Here is a 27,898-nt window from a genome sequence, read left to right on the forward strand (position 1 = left end):
CTATATACATAATAAATTAAATCTTTTTTTAAAGACAAACTAGAATTTAAAAAAGTAGTCTCTTTAAAACATCCAAAGTCCTCTAAAAGTCTAAAATCTCTAAAAAATTATAGTTCCTTAACTGTGGGCTCCTGTAAAATAAAAAATAGGTTACATACTTCATATTTCAAGAGGTAAGAACCAGTGTCTAGCCACAGTCTGAACAAAGTAAAACCAAATTGTGAACTACATTCTGCATCTTAATGCCTTGCATCTGGGATTCACTCATAACCTTGCTCCACCTCCTGTGTCCTGCCCTCCACAGCTCACCCAGCATACTTCACAGGCTCAGTCAGGAAGGCTTCACTCTATAGCTACTCCTTCCACAGTGGCCTCCTGGCCTCTGTTCGAGGACTCTGACCCTGCCAAATGGTGCCACACCTCAGCTTTTCTCCATGACCCCTTCCATCCTGGGATCTCCACAACCACTGAGACTGCACCTTCACCAGTGGCCTGTCCTGGCCTCTCACAGAGCCCAGGTTCAGCTGCTCTCCATGTCCCCTTTGTGCCCAGTATACTGTGGGGGAGGTGGGGGGCTGTTACATATTGCCTCATTCAGCTGCCAGCATGAGATGCCGCCTCGGTCCCCTCTGGACACCACTGACCCTGAGGGACATCCCCAGAAGATTTCACCTCAGTGATGCAGTCTCTTCTTAATCATGTCTGATTTCTCAGGTCCAGCTGATCTGCACATACTCTTAATTCAGAATAGCACAGGAACCACCCTGAGAGAGTCTTTGAAGATCTCCTCAAGTTCCCTCAGGAGCGTCACAAGCCAGGCCTCCTCCATCATCTGCACTGCTCTCAGCATTATCTTCCAGGTTCCCACAAGAGCTCAGTAAACTCTGATAGCCCAATGGCTTTTCAAACCCAAGGTTCCAAACTCCTTCCACAGTCCTCCCCCAAACAACACGGTCAAGTCTGTTATAGAAATACCCTTTTGTGAACATTGTACTTTTGTCTTAGTGTGCTTTCTTATTGCTGTGACAAACCACTGGCCAAAAGCACCTTGGGAAGGGAGTTCTGTACCTGGCTTACAGCTTACAATCTATTGTCATGGGAAGCCAAGCAGGAACTCAAGGCAGGAACTGATGCAGAGGCCTTGGAGGAACACTGCTTACTGACTTGCTCCTCCTGGATTGTTGAGTTTGTCTTCATATGCACCCCAAGGACCATATGTCCAAGGGTGGCACCACCCACAGTGGGCTGGACCCTTCCACATCAGTCATCAATCAAGGAATTGACACTATAGGCTTATCTACAAGACAATCTTATGGGGCATTTTCCCCAATCAAGGTCCCCTCTTCTTGGATGGCTATAACTTGTGTCAAATTACAAAAAAAACCTAACCAGGACAGAGCTCTGCAAGAGTGACAGGGAACCCATAGCAAGTTCTGTCATTTGTCAGTTCCTTGACTGTCCCTAATACACCTGTGTTTCCATGAGGGTATAGTGTAGACATTCCAGACAGAAGATGCTATGAGTCTAAGTAGAAAAAGTGAGATTTGTTGACGGCTGGAATGGAAGCATCCAGGGAAATGGAAAAGTTGAGGATGATCTCAGCATCCATGATGTAACTCATCCAGGAATGGAAGCATGGTGAGGAAGGATGATTTGAGGGAAATATTTAATTCTGTAAATCACAGAATGTTACCATTGTATATTCCTACTCCCCACCAGGAATGAGAAACTTCCTTAGTGAGACAGTTAAGATTTTCATGAATGAGGGCTGGAGAGATGGCTCAGCGGTTAAGAGCACTGGTTGTTCTTCAATTCCCGGCAACCACATGGTGTCTCACTACCACCTTGAATGAGATCTGGTGCCCTCTGCTGGCATGCAGGCAGAAGACTGTATACATAATAAATTTTAAAAAAAATTAAAAAAAAAAAAAAGCTGGGCATTGGTGGCGCACGCCTTTAATCCCAGCACTTGGGAGGCAGAGGCAGGCGGATCTCTGTGAGTTCGAGGCCAGCCTGGTCTCCAGAGCGAGTGCCAGGATAGGCTCCAAAGCTACACAGAGAAACCCTGTCTCAAAAAACCAAAAAAAAAAAAAAAAAAAAAAAAAAAAAGATTTTCATGAATGATATCCTCCCAGCCTCCCTCCCTCTCCATCACTTCTTATTTTCAGAAGTAGGTGAGTAGATAATTCCAAAATTATCTGTGTTGGGAAAAGCTAGAGGGGGAGGGGCAGGACAGAAGACAAAGTGCTGTGTGGAAACCTGCAGTATGAATTTGGCATTTGCATTCCTGTGTTGACTGCATGCAGAAAGCACATTATTGTATTTCAAATTCACAGTGGTTTAGAGTCCATGCCAGTACCAAGGTAGGGTTCAGATGGAAACATCCAGATTTAGCAAAGATATTTTCTAATTAATTTTTCTTTTCATTTAAGAGATGTATCCAGGAGTGCTTGGGACATTGTTGCCATTCAAAAATATTAAGTAAATTAACTCCTCCCCTTCCTATGCCTGCATTTAGTTTAGAATTTAAGAAGGAGATGAAGAGTAGGGATGATCAGATGATCAAGATACACGGCAGAAGGAAAACTGGTTTCAAACAAGGGTAAGGGCATTGAAATCCAGTTTAAAAAAAAAAAAGCCTTTATGAAACATAAAGTATCAGCCAGTATTTTATAGGATTTGTTGTATTTGCCTCAGTGAGTTTATTCTCCAGGCTGACCTTTTGATGAACACATCATAATCTGTATTTTGTTGATAAGAACACTGACAGTTAAGAGCTCTGCCTGAGCTGTGGAGATAGACTTTGTGGTGGCCTTACTATTCCAGTCTAGGGCCCTGTGTAGTAAAACAGCATGGCACCCCTTCAAGAACATTCCCATCTCTGTATTTCATGTTTCTGCTCTAGTTTGCTTTTATTGCTGTGATAAAACACTCACTAAAAGCAACTTGGTGGGGAAAGGGTCTATTTCACCTTGTTACCTTTGGGTAACAACAGTTTATGGCTGAGGGAATTCAGGGCAGGATGCTGGATGCAGGGACCGAAGGAAGCCATGGAGGAATGCTGCTTACCACTTCTCCTGGCTTGCTCAGCTGCCTTTCTTATACACCCCAGGTCCATCTGTCTAGGAATGGGACCAGCACAGACCAGTCTGATAGAGGCAATTCCTAAACTGAAGTTGTTCTTCCTCCGTGAAATTAGCTTGTGTTAAATTGACAAAAACTAACTTTCAAGTTCCACTATTAATATTCTTTCCGGGTATGACCCTGAGTGACCCTATTTTAAAAATCCTGATGTGACCATCTATAACCTTACGACCTTGCTTGTCACCAAATTACAGTGGATCCTGTTAAACTGAGACCAGAGAAAGGGACATTGGAAGCTGGAGACCAAATGTCCAGGATGGCTGGGTAGTTAAGTGATGTAGGGGTGAGGTGGAGCAGGCTAGCACTTCTGGAAACCAGAGCATGCTGGGAAGAATGTCCCAAGTGTGTTTGCATTGCGGCTGGTGAAGGCTGGCTTTGTGATCAAGTATCAAGTTCCCTAAGATTCAAATTCCTGAGGCTTCTATCAAGTGGAAGAAAAAAATTCCAGTTGTACAACATCCTGCTAGGCTACTTACTAGACCTCCTGCCCCGTCTGGGTATATAAACATGTCCATTTTCCCAAAGGGAAGTGGGTCATTCCTTTGACTTACTGTTTTTTTTTTTTAAGTTGTACATCATGGAGTTTTTGAAGGTAACTTCTTTACTATTCTTGGGGTCATTTGTGCACATATCGTGGCTGTACTCTTCAGGTCTGTATTCAATCCCTGGCACCACAAACAGTCCATGTATAAGGAATTACATATATTACTTATAATTACATAATTACTTATAATTATATATGCACATGCTTCTCACCTAGATCATGAGTCTGTAGGCTTGCCAGCATTTCTTTATTTTGTAGAGCTTCTGCATAATGAATGATCTTTAGTTGTAACTGCTGTCAATTTTATTGTTTTTTTTTTTCTCCTTGGTTTTCAAGATGTGTTTGTTTGTCTGTTTCTTTATTTTTACATGAAGAATTTCATATGTAGCCCAGGCTGGCTGCAACACTTGCTATGTAGTCAAGGCTGGGTCTACACACCTGATTCTGCCAATACCTTTTAAGTGCTGTGTCACTTCACTTGGCATGTTAATCTGTTTCTAGCTGGCCATATGTCGACACAGTTTTTCTCTGATATTCTTTTGAGTTCTATTTTCAATGCTACTTTAATCTCTTATCAACTCATATTTAGGGGGGTATCCTTGGATTATTCTTAGCAACCCAGAAGACAAAAGTAAAATATCTAAAAGATGTACAGTTTGGAGTCCAACTGATTCACAGTTTAACTTTTAGCTGGTGACTTGAGATGACTGACAACCTGAAATTATTATTCGTCATCTAAGGGAATAAAGATGAAAATAAGAATAAATAGATCGGGCTGGAGAGATGGCTCAGGGGTTAAGATCACTGACTGCTCTTCCAGAGGTTCTGAGTTCAATTCCCAGCAACCACATGGTGGCTCACAACCATCTGTAATGTGATCTGGTGCCCTCTTCTGGCATGCGCTGTATACATGATAAATAAATAAATCTTTTTTTAAAAAATAAAAGAATAAATAGATCAGACTTTTGGAAATGCCGGGTACAGATTAGTATGCCCAGTAATTTTGCATTTTCATTTTTTACATCATTGAGTTTTTAATATGCAAAGTTAATTTACGTTTACATAGTGTTCAATTAAAATTATTATTTTAAAGTATGGTTATTTTGCCTGCATGTATGTGGGTGCACCAAGTTTATGTCTAGTTTCCCTGGGAAGCCAGAAGAGGGCTCTGGATCCCCTAGAACTGGAGTCACAGATGCTGTGAGTGCTGGGAATTGAACCCAGGTCCCCTGGAAGGTCAGCTGGTGCTTTTAACTGTTCTCTCTCTGACCTCTCTCTCTTTTTTTTTTTTTTCTAGCAGCATGCTTTTGAAATGTCACTTGTATCTTTGCATAGCCCTGTGACATCACCAGGGGAATTTTTATCACCAGCTTGGGATGAATCCAGTGATAATAATCAGCTCTCAGCAGGTAGTGTTAGGACCCGTCAAGGTCCTTAGTCCAGGCCCTTTGCACTTGGCACTGCCATTCTTATTTTTTAATTTTTTTCCCCAGCACCTGGTCCTACCATTCTTGTTCTTCTTATTGTTGTTATTATTGTCCCAGCACCACCTTCCTCCTTCTCTTCCTCCTCCTCCTCGTTGTTTTCCCAGCACCTAGCCCTGCCATTCTTCTCCTTTTCTTTCCAGTCCTGGGTGTTGAACTTGGGGCCTTGCACATGATAGGCAGAAGTTTTACGCCAGAGCCACACCCCCAGCTCAGGCCTGGCTTTACCTGCTTTCTCATATACTTGCTGTGTCTTTGACCATTTCAGTGATAAGCAGCCACATTCCTAAACAACTTAGTGAGAGCCGACTCCTTGCCCCTGCTGGCGCTGTATGTTAGATACAGCATCTTTTCATTCAAATCAACTTTATTCCAGAGCCCTGCTTATCAGCCACTTTGGTTTTCATCCATGGATTTCCTGAGTGTGTCTTCTGTTAGGTAGTAGGTTGTCAAAGCTATAAGATTATAGGTAATGATTCTTTATTGGCTACTTTGTATCACAATCTTAATCACTGTTGCAGTACAGGTTATATCTATTGCATAGTCAGGGTAGTAAATTCAAGTCACTCCTTTTCTAATCAGTACACAAGTAACCACCTGACTGTCATGTTTGGAGAGGCTGCCAGTGTCCTGTTATTAATATGGCCAAACCTCTGGTTTTATTGGGTCCTTGGTTTTACAGTTTTACCTTCAAACTTTATTATACAAACTGTATCGATAAAGTTTTAAAAAATTACTCACATCCTTTCATTTATGATAGTTGTTAGGTGATTGATTTATTATTATATTTATCAAAAGTAGATATTTTATGGGCTTCTTTTGGCCTAAACATTCACTGATTTGGTTTTTACTTGTAGTAATACAGTTGGTGGTATTTCCCTTTCCCCTTTTAGATTACTTTATGTATGTATGTATGTGAGTGTTTTGCCTGCATGTATGTATACCTCATGCATGCCTAGCACTTTTGGAGGTCAGAAGTGAGCATCGCATCTCCTGGAACTAGAGTTCCACAGGGTTGTGGATCACCACATGGTTGCTGGGAATTGAATCTGCGTCCTCTGCAAGAGGAACCAGTGTTCTTAATATTTCAAAAGCTATTAAGTAAAATTAGTTTAAAAAAAATGAGTACATTTGTTGTCTCAGAAGTGTTACCCATTGTTTTAATAGATTAATTATTGTATTGCATCCTGTATCATCTACTTCTCAGCTGTGGTAGGTCCTGGGAGAAATAGCCATGGCTTTGTCCTGCTAACATGGTATTTCAGTAAAGCCATTTTTGTTTTTATTTACTCAAATTCAGTGTCTCTTCTTTGTTGACATTACCTTTGACTATGTTTGTTTCCATTATGCGAATAACTAGAACTCTAAGCAGTTTTATACTTTTCACAAATCTTTTCCTCTGCATCCTTGCTTGTGATTTAATGGAACACCTGGGCACTATGTCTTGTTTCTTCAGTCACTAGGCAAAATGAATACCTTCTTAAATCTCCCTTTCCAATGGAGAAGAAAAGGAACAAAAGGAAAAGCCACTGAGCTTTTGACCTCCATTACACAAGAGATAAATTGCACATCTCATCCTGTAGGAATCTAGATAAGATGTCAAATGAAGTCACGCCAGCAGATTTATAGGGGTTGTATAAAAATATGTGCAAGTACGATGTTTCATTAACTTTATAAAGCAATATATTATAAATACCCCGCTTGTGTTATCTTCACTGTCTGTCTCTACAGTTAATGCTGTAGAAAGGTTAGGTCTTTAATTCCAGGTGTGAACCAAGCTGTACTCCATCTGTACAGAACTTCTTACAGCCTGATGTATAGACAATCGTGTTTTAGGACAGCAATTCTCAACCTTCCTAATGCAGTGACCCTTTCATACAGTTCCTTATGGCCCCCAGCCAGAAAATTGTTTTCATTACTACTCCATAACTGGGATTTGGCTACTGTTAGGAATTGTAAATATCTGATATGCAAGATACTCCTGTGAAAGGGTTGTTTGACCACCAAAGTGGTTATGACTCACAGATCAAGAAACCCTGTTTTAGGAAGTTATGAAGGTAGTCTGCAGAAATGTAATTATTTTGGACAACTATTATTTGGCTGTTGGAATAATCTGAACTTAACTGACTATGTGGAAATTGCAGCCTCCTGGGCTATTCAGAGGCACCTGCCTTGATTGTCACCCTCGAGAGATGCCTTCGAGCCTTCTCTCACCTCTGCTTCCCATGCCTTCCCTGGTTCTTACAGAGGGGATCTTCTGATGGCCTCTTCAGAAGAAGTGGCTCCCTGCTTGCGCTGTCCCATGCACTAGCCTTTCTTTTCAGGTCATAGGGGATACTAATACATGAGTTAAGTGTACAAACAAAGGTATTCAGTGTGAACCTAAAATATAATTCTGATTTTTTTTTTTGAACAGATGAATTCTCTCCCTTTTGCTGATAACTTGGCTTTGTAAACAATCATAGTCTCTCATGGATCTCACTAGGCAAGTTGAGCTGTTCTTTTTTAGGCCACTGAAAAGAAATTTTTTTTTCTTTTATCAGTGGGAACCAGCTATTTCATAAAACCTGTTAGAAGTCAGGTGTGTAGTGACTTATAAAATTCATAGCACTTCTGCAGGGAAAACTAAAGCCCTGTCTAGCTGCTCTGTCAGGACTATTGGAGGCTGTGTGCTATGGATAGCTCTGTGTGCCCAGCCCTCTTGACATCTTTAACCTTGTCCTCTTTCATGTCAGTGGCATGCTGAAGAGATGTGGGCCTGTTGATAAAAGAGAGTACCTAAGTAAACCTCTGTAAACAGTGGGTGATCTTTCAGTGTTCTTAACTATTATTTCCTACCTTTTTACATTAAGGACTCCTTTTGTTGTTTACAAAGTCAAAGTTATATGGCTTTGTAGTAACTCTTAGTATAATCGAACATTTTACTGTTACTTGAAATTTCCTGTTTCTTTAAGTGCTCATGATTGAACCAGGCAAGTTCTCTGCTCTTGACCAACCTCCAGCACCCAACATTTCCTTTATGAAGTCCTTCACTTCTGGCTTCTTTAATGGTCTTTGATCTAGAGCCACACTGTGCAGATGACTTTCTGGGTGTCCTATCCACTGGGCCAGCCCCTATATTTGTGGCAGAGTCTTGATGACACCACAGGGATAGACATGAATGGAATGACCCACTTCCTGGACTTGGCTCCTCTACTTCGCCTAACTCTGTAGTCACCTAATACAGTGGCCGGTAGTCACTGTGGCTTCTGACCCTTTGGGTTGTGGCTCTGTTGTCCTGAGATATGTTTTTAATGGTTCACCCTGGATCCCAAAGACTTATTCCCAGAAAAAATGCAAAATGGTTCACTGATGATTTTTTAATATGGATAATGTATTCAAATGTTAATGGGTGGTTATGGGTTAAATGGTATTATTGTAATTAATTTTACTTGTTTGTGACTAGTTAAAATACCTACTGGAAGATTTTATTTGGCTCCCATTAAATGTCTATCAGGTGCTGCTTCTCAATATATTTTAAAACAGAAAATGACTGTCCTCATTTGGCTCAAGAGTTCCCCGAGAGGCTAGCAGGATAATGAGTTCCTTAGCTGCACTCAACATTTAATTGCTGTGTAGAGGCTGGTAATTTTCCATGCTCGACACAGCCTGGAGCATTTTGAGACCTAGCCACATGGATGAAATAGTTGATACAGATTTCGGTCGTGGAGAGTGTGAATATCTCAACCTGCAGATGGGCCAAAGATGCTGAGTCTCTTCCCTCCTGTCGCTGGGTGTATCCAGGGAAATTTGCACTTGGCTTATTTTCTTTACTCCTTTATTTTCAGTGTTGGAAAACTTCGACCAGACAATTGTCTGTCCTACCTTTGGCTCGCTAGAGAACCAGCAGGATTTCCGAACTCCAGAGTTTGTAAGTATTTCATCTTAAATTGTTACTTGTCATCAAGAAAGATTTTCTGTGAAAAATAAATCCTATTCTTCAATGGTTCAATCTCCCCCCCCTTCTAATGGGGGGGGCGCCCCCCACTCTTCCTACCCATGACTGTTTGGTCTCTGGTGTCTCTGAGGAGCTGGTTGATGGAACTTGAGCATCCCCGAATTGGGAGCTTTGAGTTTGATTTCACGCTGCATATGCGCCCACTGACAGGAACTCTTTCCGTAGTAAAGGAGCGAGATGTTTCCAACATTTCCTGCTTCAGTGGCTGGGTCTGTAGCTGTCAGTTTCTGCTCTCCTTAACCTTGGAAATCAGTCTTGACTGAGCGCAGACAATGCTCTGGCCTGGGTGCTGTTACTCACCATGGAAAGCCCATTTCTCATTACCTTCAGTAATGCAACCTGGTAGGACTAGGAATATATTATTGGTTGTTTCTACCAAGAGGGAAACTAATGTCCCCACTCAGCCAGACATTGAAGATTAGCCATGGCTCCTACCCTCAAGGAATTAAAAATGAATGGTATTAGATGCCACTGTGATTTTATTAGTGCCTTGTTTAAAGAAAATTAAGCATGTAGGATGCCTTGCAGAATGCCTTTCAAAGCAGATTTTATATTAGGCTCCTAAAGTCCTTGACTCTCCCACTCATAGCAGAGAAGTGGGAAAGCACAGCAGCCTTCACCTGCATTTACCCAGTTTTTTCATTGCTGTAGATAACTTGTCTACCATTTACTTTCGAAGTGGAAATGTGTGTGTGTTTGTGTGCATGATCAAGGTGTGTATCTATGTGTGTGTGTGTCTGTGTGTGTGTGTGTGTGTCTGTGTGTGTGAGTCTGTGTATCTCTCTCTCTCTCCCTCTCCCTCTCCCTCTCCCTCTCTCTCTCTCTCTCTCTCTCTCTCTCTCTCTGTGTGTGTGTGTGTGTGTGTCTGTGTCTCTCTCTCTCCCTCTCTCTCTCTCTCTCTTCTCTCTCTCTCTCTTCTCTCTCTGTGTATCTCTCTCTCTCTCTCTCTCTCTCTCTCTCTCTCTCTCTCTCTCTCTGTGTCTGTGTGTGTGAGTCTGTGTATCTCCCCCCTCTCTTTCTCTCTCTCTCTCTCTCTCTCTCTCTCTCTCTCTCTCTCTGTGTGTGTGTGTGTGTGTGTGTGTCTGTGTGTGTGAGTCTGTGTATCTCCCCCCCTCTCTCTATCTGTGTGTGTGTGTGTGTGTCTGTCTCTCTCTCTCTCTCTCTCTCTCTCTCTCTCTCTGTGTGTGTGTGTGTGTGTGTGTGTGTGTGTGTGTGTGTGTGTGTGTGTGCCTAGTTTTTGGAGGGTTTATTTTCAAAGTGTGATATACCTTCACCGTTCCAGTAGTTGGCAGAGTGTGACTACATCACAGATTCTTCTATTTCCTGTCTCTCACTCTTTGTGGATTGCCTGCTATATTGAGCCATGAGTATAGAAACAAGACAGTGCTGTGGACTGACAGGAATTGTACATAAAAACTGTACCCACAGTGCCATTTCATTTGAGAGCAGCGCTTCCATGGTGTCCTTGCTGTGAAAAGCCCATGACTGTAATACGGAGACCTGGCATTCAGTGACTCCCTGTTACCGTCAGCGTGAGTGCCATTGAAGGGGAACCGTGAGTGTACTCCGCTAGTCCCACATCGCGAAAGCAGAGAGCCACTCATCTTTTACCCCGCTGAACTGCTTTTAATTGAAAATTTATAAAGCATCATAACGAATGTAGCAAGAGTTGTGTGCAGCAAGGTGCTGGTGTGCCCCGTAAACACACAGGCTTTACCTCCATTCTCTGCATGAAAATGGCAGTTTCCTCAGCAGTGTGTCGAGGCGCTGGTTACTGTCTTTCTCTATTATACATTCATACCATCCAGGAAGGAATTGCTTTTTAAAACGTATTTTTAAATGTATTCTTTGAGCTTTGCATATATGTATGCATGTGTATATCAAATATTATATATGTATATATAATATTTTTGATCATGTCCACCCTCTACTTCCCCCTCCAAATCTGACTGTCCACCACCACATCTCCCTCCCAACCTCATTTCCTCTTATGCTTAACCTACTGAGTCCAGGTAGTGCTTCTAATATGTGCACAGTATGTGCCTACAGGTATAGGGCCATCCACTGAAGCGCGGGCAACTTCCAGAGTAGGGAGGGGGGGATGCACATCCCTGAAGGAAATGGACTCTCCCTCAGGCAGCAGCCAACTGCTAATAAATAGCTCCTCTGCTGGCGTGGGACCTCAGGAAAGAATTCTTCATGTTGCCATCACCTTACCTGTTTGTGATGCTCATGACACACAAGTTCTTTTGAAGTTTGTAAATGGCTGCTTGTGTTTCCTTTCCAGTCCCATTGTTGCCGGTACTCCTGGGCCCTGTAGTAAACATGTATTACCAGATGCTGTCTCTATGGTAAACAAGCAGGGTATAGAGGGAGGTCCCTTGGGATTAGGACACTCCAGGGCGCCTCGTGTTATATTTAAGAGAAGCCCTTTATGTAGGCAGGAGGAGAGTGTAGTGTTAGGGAAGACAGAGCTCTGCTCTTAAGGACAGGTGAGCCAGCCTGATGCCAGGACATCAGGTAAGTTGATGCAAACCAGATCTTTAAATTGGGGCTGATGATGGGACCTGGGAGTCAGGGGACCTATTGGTAGAGTACAGTTGCAAACCATACTGGGAAAAACAAAAGAAGTTGGAAAAGTCATGATTTTTTGTTTTGTTTTGTTTCCCTCAACCTGGCATTTTGGCGGTTCAGTTGCAGTTTGCCCAATTGTAGGAAGCCACAGAGTGTGTTTACTCAAGCCTTATTCTCAAATAGTTGAGATTTTGGGCGGATCAAGAGCTGGTGGTTTTTATGTAACAGTTATTTATCTAGTTTGTTCTACAGGGGGAAGAATAGAATGCTCTTCAGTTTGCTTCCTTTACAAGATCTATTTTAGAGCAGTGTTTGCTGACTAGCCTTGGTCACTGCTATTAGAAGAAATGACACGCTTATGTGTCTAGCGTGAGTCTCAGGCTGAGCCAGACTGTGATAGGGTCTTTGTTAATCCTCAGTAGACGGACATCCTTAGCTGCCTGTAGCCTAAAGACAGCAGCAGCTTCCTTGCCCTTCCCTCTTCCTCCTGTAGCCTCTGCTTTGCCTCCTCACTCCCACACACAGGTACTTACTCTTGCTGCTTTTTGCTCCCTTTGCAGGCTGAAACCATCTAGTTAGCCAGAATGCTACAAAGTTAACAGAGTGAACAGAGTTGTAGACACCAGGGGCATGTGTTCTTGTGATCTCTGACTTGTGGGAACTGGGAACATGTTGAAACTAGAAATGTTGATATATACCCACTGTGGGGTAAGGGCAGATGTGTGGGAGGGTGTCAATATGAAAAGGCTAAATACTGGTTTACAGAGAAACTTGGTGATCTTGTATAGTAGGCAACCATTTCAGTCCTGGTGCAGTTTTGCTTGAGTACAGTGAAAATAGTTAACATTTTATTAGGATTGTCTTCCCCTTACTGCTATCTTTAAACAAAACCAAACTTGTTATCGTTATTGGGAGGGACATTTATGCCATGCCATTCATGTGGAGAACAGAGTCAGTTCTTTCCCTTCACATTTACATTGGTTCTAGGGATTCATAGAACCCTCAGGTGGGCAGGGTTTCATGTCAGGCAGCAAGTAGCTCTACCCACTGGGCCACCTTGCATCCTGCAGAGGCTCTCCATGCTGTCTTTCTCACTATTACCAGGTGGTAGAAGGAGAGAACTGACTTGCATACATGCAAGCGTGCACTCGAATGCCCCCCCACAAAATAAATAAATATAAAAACAAGACAAATAAACCCAGAGGCTATAAAAATAGGCCACAGAGTTGGAACTTAGGATCGATTCCTAAGTTAGAACTTAAGACCCTGATGACAATGGAACAGAAAAATGTCGTGCTAGGTAGGATGTCCCAGAATCCCAGGATGCCCAGGACTTCCAGTCCCATACCTGGTTAAGAGCTCTACAGGGTACATTCAAAAGCTAGTGAGTCATGGCTGGCCCTATAGATTTCATTTCATTCCAAGTCCCAAGGAGTTGGACATTAGAGTCAGTATGGCGGGAGGTGATGGTCATGTTTGTTTCTAGAAACCCTAACTATTGACAATGACCCAGGAACTTACAGACTGAGCACACACAGTTGAGAGATGGGGTGTGAAGGACTTTGATGTCACATCCTTGCATCTGCCTGTAACCACAACAACACGGGATTTCAGAGATGTAAGGCTAAGGGACTGTTTTATGATCTGAGCCCCACTGTGTGTGTGGCGGTTGTAAATAAAGTGTTAGTGTGTATCTCACTGAGAAGTGAAAAGGCCTGATCAGGGTGCTGGAGCAATCTGTTTGGAAGGATAGATGAAAACAAGTACATCTAAGCAGGAGTGGCCTAGAAAGAGGATTTGAAATGCACTCTTTTTTTTTTTTTTTTTTTTTTTGAGACAGGGTTTCTCTGTGGCTTTGGAGGCTGCCCTGGAACTAGCTCTTGTAGACCAGGCTGGTCTTGAACTCACAGAGATCCATCTGCCTCTGCCTCCTGAGTGCTGGGATTAAAGGCGTGTGCCACCAGTGCCTGGCGAAATGCACACTTTTATGATATGTTTGTGGTCACAGAAGGAAATCCCGGCTGCTGTGGTAGATTGGAAGACAGGAAGACTAGTCACCTGGGGACTTTGTAGGTTATAGTGAAGGTTTTGGTTGTACTTTTAAGTTTGAAATTCATTCAGATCAAGTGAGCCTTCTCTAGATGGGTAGGAGGGTCACCAACAGAGGAGTCCCTGGCCGAAGATCATTTCCGATGTGTTCAGAATGTACTATGAAGAAACAGCAAAGTCAGGGAGACTGACAGGCATGCCAGCTGTTTGATACTGCAACATGATACTGCCACCTATGGAGTTCATGCTTAGGCACTGAGCATCCAAGAGAGAGGGAGGGAGGGAGGGCGGGCGGGCGGGAAGGAGGTAGAGAGCAGGGGGTGGGGGAAGAGAGAGAAGTGGTTGGTCTCATTCATAGCTATCCTTGGCCACATGCAGCCCCACAGATTGGGTATGTCTTTAAGTGCCTGAGCCTATGGGGTCATTCTCACTCAGACTACTCCAGCATTGTTCAGAGGGCAAAGAGGGGCTGTAATTTGATCCAGGGGGAAAAGAATTGCCCATAGCTATAGGGATGTTCATGCTTAGATTTGAAAGGAGGAACTTGTTGAGATATTATTCTTATTATTCATTTACCAGTGACATGGGTGACAAGCATTAGCAAAGACTGAGGAAGGAGATGAGAAAAAGGGATCTGAAGAGCAGGAGTGATGAGACAGTCACATGAAAGAATGGAAGCATGAGTGTGCTGGGGAAATCTAACATGAGTTTTGACAGGAGCGATTGTAACTATCAGCTGACAAAATCTAGAGTCACACTGGAGATATGTCTGGGAAAGGAGTTTCTAGATTGGGTTAGCTGAGGTAGGAAGACTCACCCCAAAGCTTAGGTGACACTCTTCCCTGGACTGAGGTACCTGACTGAATAAGAAGGCGACAATGAGCTGAGCACTGGCATCCATTTCTTTTTCTTTGCTGACTGCCAGTGAGCAGCCGCCTCACCATCCCTGTCATGATAAACCATGTCTCTTTTAACTGTGAGCTGGAAATAGCCCTCGTTCCCTCAGTTTGCTTCTTGTCAGGTGTTTGACCCTTCTGAGTAGAAAAGTAACTAATATGATCACCACGATGGCCATGTGCTTGGCCATTCAGGGCATGGTGGCAAGGCAAGGGGAGGGGAGGGATGGAGTAGGCAAGCGAATGGTTTAACCAAGTTGGATTGTCTCAAGTCAGATCAGCAAAGCAAGCTGAGGGTGAAAGAGCTAGGAGGTGTTTGCAAAATAAAGCCGAAGATCATGGACATGAGGCCTCCAGGTCTGCGGGTGTAGATGCCAGCCTGGTTGACATTTTTTTGAATTTGGAATGTTCCAGAAAGGACTTGGGAAAGGTGATTGCTGAAGTATCAGATGCTTATAACTGAGGGGGCATGTGTCAGCTTTCCAGATACCTCAGCTAAGCAACTTGCAAAGAGAAAGAGGAACAGCTTTCTTTGGCCCAGAGTTTGAAGTTCCAGCCCATGACTGTCTGGAAGAATTGCTTTGTGCCTGTGGGAGCAATGAGGAGTTGCATGGTGGAGCAGAACCTTCCATTTCGTGGTCTGTAAGCAAATAAAGTGAAAATAAGGCCAGAATCCACAACTGTCTTAAGGACACACCCCTAATGACCTCACAGGCCCCACCTCCTAAAGGGTCTTCCCCCTCAAGAGTGCTCCCTGTGGACTAAGCTTTCAACACGTGGACCTTTGGGGACCCAAGATACAAAATATGGCAGAGGAGGAAAGATGGATTCTGGTTCATAAACTGTAAGAAGGGCTCAAGAAGAAGGGCATGGAAGGGTTTTCAGGGCACAGGTGGAGGAGTCAACCTGGCACGAAAGGAGCCACATCTCTCAGGACCTGGAGCAGAAAGCCCATACAGGATTCTAGGGGTCATAAAGGGAGGCTGGGAGATTCACCAGCTAACAATTGCTTTCAGCCACTGAGGGTGAAGAGGGCACAGGGCGGAAGCAGTTATAGAGAGGGAGAGAACAGGAAAAAAACAGGAAAAGGTTCTAGGATTTCTTGGCAGCAGAGAGATCAGAGATCAGAATGGGGCTGGTGATCCCATCTGGTTGCCCCTCCCCCCATAGTGTCCCTCAGACATGGAGAGAATTGAGATAAGGCTTCAGCCAGAGGGTGTGAAGACAGTGTCACCAGCAGGAGGAACTATGATGTGACTTCAGAGAAGGAATGAAGAGAAGGAAGAGGAAGAAAGGAATTAGTGATTAGAAACAGACCTGAGCCTCTGGCCTCTTTATGACAGCAGAAGAATGTGGCACTGGCCAGAAAGGGAGGGGACCTTCCTGAGAGATGGCAGTGTCCTTATTGGCCGTGGCAGTTAGAGACAAGAGCACTGCTAACGAGCAGCCATGCTGCTGAGGAGCTATAGGGCGCTGGCACTGCTGGGCCTGAGAGCTGGGTATCCCTTTGTGGTGAAGGGCGACACATGATGGAGTGGGCAGTGTGAGGATGGCAGGGTTTTCAGGAGCAGCAGTGGGGAAGTAGGTGGTCCACTCTGGGAGCTTTCAAGTACCTTCTGCTCACATGGCCCTGTCAGGGATTTCCTCCTGAGATCATGACTTGTCTGTAACCATGTGAAAAAGTCAGTTTTGTCCTCTCCCCGGTATGGGGTTCTTCTGAGAGAATAATCTACCAGAATTTTGTTTGCAGATTTTGTTTCCAATAGGTGGGGTAGGGGTTTGTTTCAATGCTGGCTGTGAAGGCTTGTATTTGTAATGCCAGTGCTCGGGAAGCTGAGCGGGAAGACTGTTGCATAGTGAGTTCCAGGCTAGACTGCCTCCCCCGCCAAAAGACAAAAAAAGCCAAACAAGAACAAAAATCAAATCAATAATTTTAATCATACACACACACACACACACACACACACACACACACACACACACACACACACACACACACCCCTTTGGATATTTCTAATGCAACTGGATACTGAAGCTATTGAAAAGTACATTACCATGGGACCAAGGTCTTTCTGGCTAATCTCCCAAATCAACTAAAGTCCCACACTCTGCCTCCAATTCCAAGGTGCTCAGGATGAGGACAGTGGGAATGATGTGAGACCATCAGCATAAGCAATCCCTCACTCAGAAGCACACACTTCTCCTGTGTAAACAGTTGTACAGGATGGCTTTGTCCTGTGTGTTCTGCCCCGACCTTTCCAACTGGGAAGAGAAAAGGACCTTGATGCCCCCAATGCCAAGCACACAAACAAGGGAATCTAATATTTGACTTGTCAGAAGGACTCTCATAAGAGGAGTGAAATCAAAGATGAATGAGCCAGTAAAAAGTGCTCATTTGATCCATTTTGCTGTGTTTGGCATTCATGAGGTTTTCAGCATTACAAGCTTGCTGTGCATTGGGGTGGGGGGTGATAAACTAGGTACTCTCCTTGAATGTACAAAAATACTTACTCACTTGGTGTGGCTGATCCAGAGGCTGGATTTATGAATTATTAGGTTTGAGGAGGAGGATCAGAAGTAGGCAGACATGGGAAGATTCCATTCAGAAATTTCTGTCTGAGTCACTTCGGTGGAATGCAGGTCTTTCCCCAGAGAAATGGTGGTAATTAGACCATAGGACGAGCCAGGCCAGACCCACTGGAGCCAACTTAACTTAAAATGCTAACAAATCCCATTCTGTGTATTCTGGAGCATTCTAATCATTAAATCATCAATTTAAAACTGTTAAAATAAGCCAGTCCGGTTGGCGAAAGCCTCCTGGGAGCCGAGGCAGGCGGTTTGCAAGTTCAAGGCTACCCTGGGTAACTTGAGATTCTGTCTCAAAAGAAAAAGTGGAGAATCTGGTCTAGAGATAGTGATTGCCCAGCATGCTCAGGGCTCCTAGTTCAAACCCGAGCACCCCATTCCCACAACTCTGAAGTAGATAAAAATAAAGTACATCATCAAATCAACAAATGCTTAGTGTGACAATATGCATGAGCTGATTGATTGTTTTTTTGAGTTGTGATAGACAAGGAGACAGCAGCAATAGGCCCTAAGGGGAGGAAGCCAGTTCCACATAGGATGTGACAGAGAAAACCTATTGTTAAGCTTCTGCAAATGGAAATGAATTTTGTTGAAGTGGCTTAGCCCTATCAAGCAGCCACAGAAGTACACCTGTAATCTCTGCCTTGGGATCGGAGGCAGGAAGATGGGGAGTTCTAGGCCACAGTGAGACTGCCCAAGTGTCAGAAAGGAGTCAGATCGCTCAAGATAGCTTTAAACTTTCTGGCTGGTGTTGCATGTCTTTCTTCCAGAGTATTCCAAAGCTGGGATAGTGGTGTGCAGAGCCACAATGAGTAGTCTTGAGGTGATGTGAGGTGATGTAGGCGGTATAGGTACCAGAAGACCAAAGTGACAGATGGGACATTTAAAAAAATTGGGGGGAAGGGCATTGATTTAGGGAAGATACTGAATAAAGACCAAACTGATAGATGAGTATGTTGAAGCAGGATTGTTTGTCTCCTAGAACGTTATAGAAGGTCTTTAAATATATTGTTTATGAATGTTAGAAAGAGGTCGCCAGGAACCAGCAGGAGGTTGATCATGTCAGCCTGGACAGAATTCGAGCCCGAGCATGTTATTTTTTAAATGGAGTTATTAGACAGGTGGAGTAGGTGAAAACAACTATATGTTCATGGGCTTTGATTTTAGTCAGGAAATGCGGGGGGGGGGGGGCTTTAAATACAAAATGAACAACTATGGTCCTGAAGGTTGCACTTACCAGGTAATTGATCTTAGGAAGAATGTGGGATAATGGATGAAAATCAGTTTTCAGAGGAGACAAATCAATATGAAGTACTCTCTTGCCCCTGATTCATAAACCGTAGCTGTGTAAGTAAAGAGTACACACTGAAGGCTGACAACGAGGGATGGTGAGGCCTTGGGCTAATTAAGCACTGTATGCATTGCGCATGTGATAACAGTGTCAGGGAGTCAATGGAAATCCAGGCTGCGCCCACACCGGCCCCCAGAGAAGATAAACCCAGGCTTCTGCCCAGAGTTGGTGAAGCCACCTCCCATTCAGAGTGACCCCTTTGGGAAGACAACTATTTTTTTTTTGACATGTTAACTAGTTTATTATATGGCCCGGCAGAGTAGGGAGACTAAGAGAGAAGAAGAACAGGGGTAATGGCTGACCACCATGGCCGGTCGCCATAGAGAGCCAGAGAGAGCAGAGAAGGAGTAAGCAGAGAGAGAGTGTAAAGAGAGGAAGCAGAGAGAGAGAAGAGAGGAAGCAGAGAGAAGAGAGGAAGCAGAGAGAGAAGTTGGAGCTTTTAAAGGGAAGACTGTGCATGCACACTGAGGTTCCACGCATGCCCAAAGTCCTCAGCAGGCCATAATGCATGGCGGGTGACAGGGAAGACAACTATTAAGAGAGGTAAAAACACGACACAGGCATTAGCAGTTGGTCGATGACGATACAAAGTAGGGCGTGTCTTTCCTTTCTTTATGCTTTTTAAATAAAAAATCCATTTTACAAAGATATCTTTTAAAAATTTAAATTACTCATGTGTGCATATATATGCATATATATGCATATGCATGTGGGTACCCAAGCAGGCCAGATACGTGGCCTGGAGTCACAAGTAATTGTGATTTACCTGTTGTGGGTGCTGGGCACTGAACTGAGGTCTTCTTGGAGGGTGGTAAGTATTCTTAAACTCTTGAGAGACACCGCTTCAGCCCTGTGACGTGTAGTTTTAAAGACCGTGAATGGTGGGAAGGCAAGGATAGCTGATAGACTGTATTCCAGGAAGAAAGCTTCTCTCCGTGGGAACACCCAATATCCTAGCAGTGTTCCATGTTCCGATGTAGTCAGATGAACAGGGCCAGATGAGGATAGTGAACACATGAATCAGGATATGTCAGTGGGTGGAAAGACGCAGGCCATGGGTGGTTCATGCAGAGCAGGACTCACCAGTAGGGTGTGCAGAATGATGGTTGTGGCTGTGAATAACTTTTGCCTCTGGTTCAGTGTATCTTATGGATGCATCTGAATTATTTTGTTTTTTTATCTTCCCCTCACTCAACCTGTTCCGATCAGCCTCAGGATTGTGATTGGTTAAAATTCTTTGCTGCTGGTAACTGTTCGTTCTCCCTGGTTTTATTTCTTCGTTTTCAGAAATCTATGACTGTAAATGCCTTTTGAACCCTGCCCCACAAAACATCACATTGGACATGCAGTGAGCTTTCTGTTCTGTGGGGATGTCAAAATTAATTTAACAAAAAGGTGCTTAGGAAGGCAGGAAGCCCTGGGCATTCTGAACATTTATGATGTCTGTATTTACCATGGATCTCTTCTGACTAGAAGGCATCTGAAAGCACAGGAATGACCAGGACAGTTAAGAGTCGTCTGGTCAGCAATCTGACCATGCCATGACCTGCATCAGCATGTATGTGGAAACACGATAAAAATGTAAGGAGAAAACACAGGATGTGGCGGGGATGTAAACACAATGAGAACTCACAGGATTTATAGGAAATGAAAGGGGAGATCAGGACCAGTGGGATTGGTACCATGTCTGTCCCTTTTGTATTTTACACTTTGCAAGATCTTTTAATTTCTGAAACCTAGTTTATTGTAGTTTTCCATTATTTCATCAAATAGATATAAAAGGTGCAACTTTATTATTAGTCTTAAATTCTTTTTTTTTACATTTAGTGTGTGTGTGTGTGTGTGTGTGTGTGTGTGTGTGTGTATGTATATGTGATGTGTATGTGTATGTGTGTGTGTTCCACATACATCTTGGTGTGCCTGTGGAAGCCACCCTTATACTCTGAGCCATCTTGCTGGTCCTATTAAAAGTCTCATGGATTCGTTAAGCTAGTCTCTGGTACGAAACTGTAGATACATTTTTACCTAGAAAACCCAAATTTCTTCTTCAAAGGAAAAATGCATTTGTAGCGCCTCCCACGTCACCTTTTGAGATACAGATTAATGTGACCTGACAGATTGTAATTACGACCAGACAGCATCTCCATTAGTTGTAATGAGCAAAACAGTACTGGAGTGCTCTGTTCTACAGTGTTAACATGAATTGGAATAGAGCAGGTCTGTACCTGAGTTGTTGCTGGGGTAAAATTTGATCTCAGTTAAATGCCTGAAAACAAAAACAGATCATCCAATTTAACAGGCAGTTCAGCAGGGCTTTTGTGTCAACTGTGCTCCCTGCAGCCTCAAATGCTTTTTGTTGTGGGTTTTTAGGCAGGGTCCAACTGTTAGCCCAGGCTGGCCTTGAACCGTTAATCCTCCTGTATCAGCCTTCTGAGTGCTGGAGCTACAGGCATGCCCCACTGCACCCTGAAACTTCATGCATATTTAATGTAAATACGTGACATGTAAAGTACGAAGAATGAAGATGATGATGAGAGCAAGGAGGAACTTTTGAGATTGTAAAACATGTTTGCATCCTGACAGGTAATGTTCTTTTTGCTGTAGGCAGGAGCTGTTCCAAAAGACCCGCTAGGAAGTGGAGCCTAAGTTAGAACTGGGGCACTGGAAGCCTTCTGTGTCCCTTCACGGTTCTACCCTCTGGCTCCTATAGGCAGCTTCCTGTTTGCTTTAGGACTTTCACTTGCTTATATATAAAAAACAGGAAAGTCAGCGGTAGATCTCTCCACCAGCATATAGTGCAGCGGCTGCACAAGGATTGAGAGGCATTTGAACAATGTGGAAAGCGTGTTCATAAAGTTACAGAGAACAACCTTGGCTAGTGGTCATGGATACTTGGCACACTGCAGGCCAAAGCACTGAAGTGGCCTCAGTGGACATTGCTCAACCAGCCATGCTGCTTTGCCTTTAAGTGCCGTCACACTGTGGGTATCAGAAATTGGCTCCGTTCTTACAAGACAAGGCTTTTAAAGCATTGATAATGTGTATCCCCGAGAAAGTAGTTATCAGTTCTTACATACTGACCAAATTATCAGTGGGTTGGGAATTAATTATACCCAGCAGCATTTTAAAATGACAACAGCACAATCAGTCAATAAATATATTGAGCCCTTTCTAAAACTCGCTAATAGAATTTTTAATGAATTAGGAATAAGACCTATTTAAATTATTCAGTTTTGAATAAACCACCATCGACTTCACTAAATTTTGTAGTAAAATTTATTCATTTAGTCATTCAATATTTATTAACCCATGTGCTCAGTGGGGAAATAAAAAAGAGTGCATCTCAGATGTTTGCCCTCGGGGCCAAGAGTGGCGCACTGTCTACCTCTGTGTCCAGTTGCTAGTTGTATGTGCAGGAAATACTGGCTGGTCGGTGGCTGAAAGTCTGTGAGGTCCTTTGGAGCATGTATACATAATACTGCCTGGGAATGAGATTGACCTAAACAGTGCTCTAAACATAGAAAGCACTGGGCTGTACTCCGCTTGCTCCTGGTTGGAACCTGACTGTGTGCATGTAAACCTTACCAAGAGGACATACTATGCACCTAGATTGTTTGCAGGAACAATCCTCAGTGCCTTTGTTCCCTCCACTCTTCTCCCTTGGGACTACAGTCTCCCATTACTGCTGTGCCAACCACCAGTACCCACACTTTGAAATGTTTCCTTTAAAAATGCAAACAAGTCCATTCCTTCTGTGGTGCATAGTGGAATTTTTCCCCCCTGTTGCTTCATCTGCCTTATTATAAAATGTCACAGGATAAATGGGGAATTAATTTCAGTTGATTTATTTAATAATATTTATCCATTTAATGTTTTTGTAAGTCTCTTGGGAAATGGCATGAAAAGATGGCACTGTCTGTGTCCCCTTGGGGCATACGTTCTAGTGAGAGACAGACTTTAATTAAGCCATTACACAAATAGCTCAACAATTAGAATGGTGAGACATGACATTTAAAGAGAGGGTAAGGTGCACTGAGTTAGAAGGGAGGAAGCCTCAGCAGGCAGGCAAGAAAGGCCCCCTGAGACTTTACTGGGGAAAAGAAAGGAGATCCTAGGAGAAGGACCTAAAGTAGGTACAAACATGAGGCGGACAACCACTGAAGCCTTGGTTGTACAGGAGGGTGTGAAACGAGAGGCTCTGGAGCTCAAGGCTGTCCCAAGAGTCTCAGGAAGACTCATCTCGAGCAAGCAAAGCAGACACAAAGACCTTAAAGAGATAGACTTCGACTACATTAGGATAGAGTTGCCGATTTTCTCCATCATCTACAGTGGCCTTTGCAAGCTAGCAAGATTAGACCTTTAGTATTTATCTTTTGTCAACTTATTTTAAGACATTAGCAGAGTGGTTACATTTAAATGTTTTCACTGGACTGTGTGAACTCAAGCCGGTGAACAAGAATCCACTGAATTGCTTTTTCTGGTGTTACGGGTTAAAAGCAAAACAGTTTTGCCTTCAGTGTCATAGTCCAATTAAAGTGATAGTATACACACAAACATATGACATTATCTTATATATGCATGGTATTATACTATGGTAATTTATATAATACAAAATTAGGAGAATGGTATAGAGACATTGCTCTCAACTTTTATGGTCTTGCATTTTATACTCAATAATGAGGGCTTACACAGTGTTCAATATATTTGAACTTAAAATGGAGAATGTTAACACATTTATCAATCAATTTAAACATAACCAATAATAAATTAAAGAATGATAATATAAACTAATATTTAGGCATGTTAATGTACATTAGCATATTTTAATGTAAAACCTCTTTTTTTTTTTTTTTTTTTTTTTTTTTTTTTTTTTTTTTTTTTTTTGTCCCTTTGTGGGCATGTTTGTTTACGGAGCTTTCCTGTGGGGGCAGCACATGGAGTGAATAGGCAAGCAGAGAGTGTGCAGTGTGGACTATGATCCAGCTGCTGAGGATACAGCTCAGTCTGAGTGATGCCCTGAGGGACCAGAGGGTTGTAAAGACTGTTTCAGAAGGAGAAGTGAGGTGAGCTAGAACGGAGAATGTCAGAGGGTGTCTGCACATTGTATTTTATGGCTCCACTCCTTGCTAAGGGCATTGTTAGAGAAACAATCTGGGTGTTTCTATAAAAGGTCCCCTGCAAGACTCTGCCCTCCTGGAAGGCTGAGACTACTTCCTTTTCTTCTGATAATAGGATTGTGTCATTGGACACATTTCCTTTTCATGCTCCTGCCAGAAGGCCTCCAGCCAGTTTTCATGGTCAGATCACAGCGGTTAAAGCTGTCCTGATGGCTTATACATTTTCTTCCACCTATCTTCTCTGACCCCAACCTTCTATCTGTATTGACTGTTCATTATTCTTTCTGTATTCATTCTCCATGGCAACAATATGACTTCATTTAGGGGTATGGAGTTGGCTCAGCAGTTCATACTGCTCCGGGCGGTGGTGGTGCACGCCTTTAATCCAAGCACTGGGGAGTCAGAGGCAGGTGGAGTTCGAGACCAGCCTATAAGAGCTAGTTCCAGGACGGCCTCCAAAGCCACAGAGAAACCCTGTCTCGAAAAACCTGCTTCTGCAGAGCACCCTAGGTTTCCAGCACCCACATCCGTTGGCTCACAGCTCCTGTAACTACAGCTTCTAGGGAGCTGACGTCCTCTACTGGCCTCCCAGGACACTGAATTCACATGTGCAAACCTGCATTTGAACTCAACACACATACACAAACCAAAAAAATATGTGAGTATTCTTTTGAAATAGATTTTGTGGAATGGCTGGACAATTTAATGCTAATATTTATAAACTTTAGCTTCCTTCATTCATTTGTGGAATGGGGCCTTCCACTTCAGTCCTGTTTTCCTCAAAATTGAAGAGAGCTAAGAAGCCTCAAATTAAATACCTCAAATTAAAGCACTAAGGCTCAGTTTCATAGAAATTTAACAAACTCGAATCAGTAAAAGTAAAATAAAAAAGAAGTCTAGCAAACTCAACCTGGTTTCTACTTCAGCGTCAACCAGAAGCTATGAACAATGGGGTGTTGGCAGTACCTACTAAAGGCTCACGGCTCAGAAGGGCAAGACAAAGAGCAAGATGCGGTATAAGCACCTGGCGGTGACAGGGTCCATAACTACCCCTGATGCAGGAATCCAGAAAGGACATGTTTAAGTAGAGAACACCCATGGGGCAGTTGCTGGCCTTTGTCTGTACTCCAGGCTTTAGGCTGGTTGTGGCACTCCAGAGTTCCAGTCAGCAGAGAACCCCGTCTTTCTTCCCACGATGCCCCCCTATTCATGAGAAAACCTGAAAGGACAGCATGCATCCACCAAGGTACATGGCTCACATCTGCAGCAGACTTGGGATTTGAACATAGATCTCCTGGATGCCCAAGTCCTTATCCTTTTTTTTTTTTTTTTCCATTTTTGTCTTCCTTTATATTTACCTCCTAAATAACAGTAGCTGAAGCTAGGTACAGTATATTGTTTCAACATACCAAAAATACTATATACATGAGAAAAATGAAGGCACAAAAGTTTAAGTAGCCACTTTTGAGATGTTTTTACCCATTATACATGTATATGCATGTCTTAAACATGTATATGCATGTGTCTCCATGTGTGTGCCTGTGCATGTGAAGTTAGGTAGGTGTTCACAGGGGCCAGGTAGTCACAGGTAGCCGGCAGCTGCTTGGCGTGGATGCTGGAAACTATCCTCTGCAAGAGCACCATTAAAAATTCATTTCTTACTAGGCGGTGGTGGCGCACGCCTGTAATTCCAGCACTCCGGAGGCAGAGGCAGATGGATCTCTGAGTTTGAGGCCAGCCTGGTCTACAGAGTGGGTTCCAGGACAGCCAGGGCTACACAGAGAAACCCTGTCTTACAAAACTTTAAAAAAAAGAAAAGATCTCACTTCTTTAGAGCACTTAATTCCAGAATATTCCCAATAATTGAGAAAGGTTTTACAAAGTTTTTTTTTTTTTTTTTAAGATTTATTTATTTATTATCAAGCATACAGTGTTTTGTCTGCACATATGCCTGCAGGCCAGAAGAGGGCACCAGATCTCATTACAGATGGTTATGAGCCACCATGTGGTTGCTGGGAATTAAACTCAGGATATCTGAAAGAGTAGCCAGTGATCTTAACCTCTGAGCCATCTCTCCAACCCATAAAGTTTTATTTATATTCCTCCTTGTGTTTTCCTGCCATTTTTATTGATGGGTTGTTGGGGCTATGTGTTGTGGAAATACTATCCTTGCACAGCCAGCAGCCCTTCTCATAGGACCACTGTTTGCATTGAAGGGGGAAAATAGTACCAACTGGCATAGCCCTTTGCTTTCCTGGGCTCTGGGTTTTCCTTCCTGTTGTTTTAAATAAAATAAAAAATATCAATTCCCATCCCAGCACTTGGGAGGCAGAGGCAGGCAGATCTCTGTGAGCTCCAGACCAGCCTGGTCTACAAGAGCTCGTTCTAGGACAGTCTCCAAAGCCACAGAGAAACCCTCTCTCTCTCTCTCTCTCTCTCTCTCTATATATATATATATATATATATATATATATATATCCCCAAATTAGAGGTAAGAGAGCATTATGGCTTGAGAGGTACACAAGGCATGAAAAAGTTGAGGAAAGACAGTACTCCTGCTATAGATTCTGGCTGTTGAAGAGCTGAAGATAACATGACACTGCTCCCCGAGATGACACTCTCACAAAGACATCTTGCCATATCAGGAAAACCCTTACATGACTGCCAATCTCATTTCACCAGGGGAGTGACAGATTGTAAACCTGATAGAGTCTGGAAAAATTGCACAGGAACCCAGGGAAGATGTGAGACTTACTGTGCCATTGTGCCCTTATGAGGCAGTCACAGTCTGGACAGCTGGATCAGGAAGTCCCAGTCTGGATAGCTGTATCAGGGAGTCACAGTCTGGATAGCTATATCAGGAAGTCCCAGTCTGGATAGCTGTATCAGGGAGTCACAGTCTGGATAGCTGTATCAGGGAGTCACAGTCTGGAGAGCAAACTGCTGTGTGCATTCTCCACTGAGGAACCTGTTGTGCAATGGCTGTTTGTTTAGAAACAGACTGTTGACCTGGAGAACATGTAACGTGATAACCAAAGGGGAGCAGTTTGCAGCTGCGAGTTTGGTGAAGGGGATCTACCAGTGTGTTTAAGACATAACAAGTTAGATGTGGTAAAAGTAGTTGAAATGGGCTAGTGAAGAAGAAGAACACACGTGGGTGGAGAGCAGTTATAAAGTTACATTGAAAGTATTGTTGCTAAACACCAAGAGTCTTACCACTCCAGACACCAGAAGGGAGGGCAGCACTATTTTGGTTCCAACTGATTCCAGAATACAAGACAAGACGGGAAGCTGTTGTTTAGAAGTTCAAAAATGTAATTTAGGACAGCCATGCTGTTTCAGGTAGAAGACCTACACAACATTCTTCAAAAGATGGCATAAACTAAAAGTTCACATAGATCCAAAGTTGTATGCAAGTGGATGGAAGGTAAGCCTGCAGTAGACATTAAACAGAGACACACTGATCTGAGGATCTGAGACCTCTGTAGGACAGCCTCTGGGGAGTGACAGCTCATCTCTCATGCATTGTCTTGTGCCACTCATCTCTAGCCTGTCACTGCACCGTTATCTAGTGGGTAGTATGTTGAAAATTCCTTGTAGTTTCTCTCTCAAAGTTCTTTTTACCAACACTACCACTGACAGCTGAAAATAGTGTAAACAGATGGCAGTTTATTCTAGAAAAGGAAACTATAAAAAGAGCTACGATAGGCACTTTCACTTTCCTTTTCATTGTTTGACATTTCTCTGCTGTTCTCTTCTTATTTTTAAGGCTAACCTGAGTTTGTCTGCTTTTTGATGTATTTTGTTTTTAAGCTAGGAAAACAGGAAATTAAAAAGCGTGAAGTCATGTGGATGAAGTCAGTCACACTACAGTTTCCATAGTTTAAGAGAAGGTTGTGAGGGTAGCTCCCTGCCTAGCAGGAAGACACCTGACTGGAGTCTCCCATAAGACTCTGTTTTTCTCTGCAACTAGTCAGATTTTCTGTGTGTGGTGTTTGGAATGGAAGCCAGGACCATGCTGACACCACTGAGCCACATTCCCAGCCCCAGCGAATTCCTTTTATTTTATTTTAAAGGTCACTTCAAAGTTCTGTCTTCATATGTCCTCTACTCTGGCTCAGAAAATTGAAGGATATTTAAACAGTAACAAGGATGG

The 27,898-nt window shown here is 43.2% G+C and overlaps 1 protein-coding gene across 3 annotated transcripts in view; it reads left to right on the plus strand.

Annotated features, from left to right (window-relative positions):
• Ano6 (anoctamin 6) overlaps positions 1-27,898 on the plus strand; it is a 170,541-nt gene that overhangs the window by 58,337 nt on the left and 84,306 nt on the right. For 2 of the 3 annotated variants that reach the window (XM_027396379.2, XM_027396380.2), the window contains one exon: positions 9,000-9,082. In XM_027396379.2, coding sequence (XP_027252180.1) covers positions 9,000-9,082 — 83 coding nt within the window. Of the gene's footprint in view, positions 1-8,490; positions 8,516-8,999; positions 9,083-27,898 lie in introns of those variants that run through there. The other variant, XM_035440838.1, reaches the window with a different exon arrangement.

Source organism: Cricetulus griseus, chromosome 2, assembly GCF_003668045.3.
Source record: "Cricetulus griseus strain 17A/GY chromosome 2, alternate assembly CriGri-PICRH-1.0, whole genome shotgun sequence".
NCBI classification, from domain to species: Eukaryota; Metazoa; Chordata; class Mammalia; order Rodentia; family Cricetidae; genus Cricetulus; species Cricetulus griseus.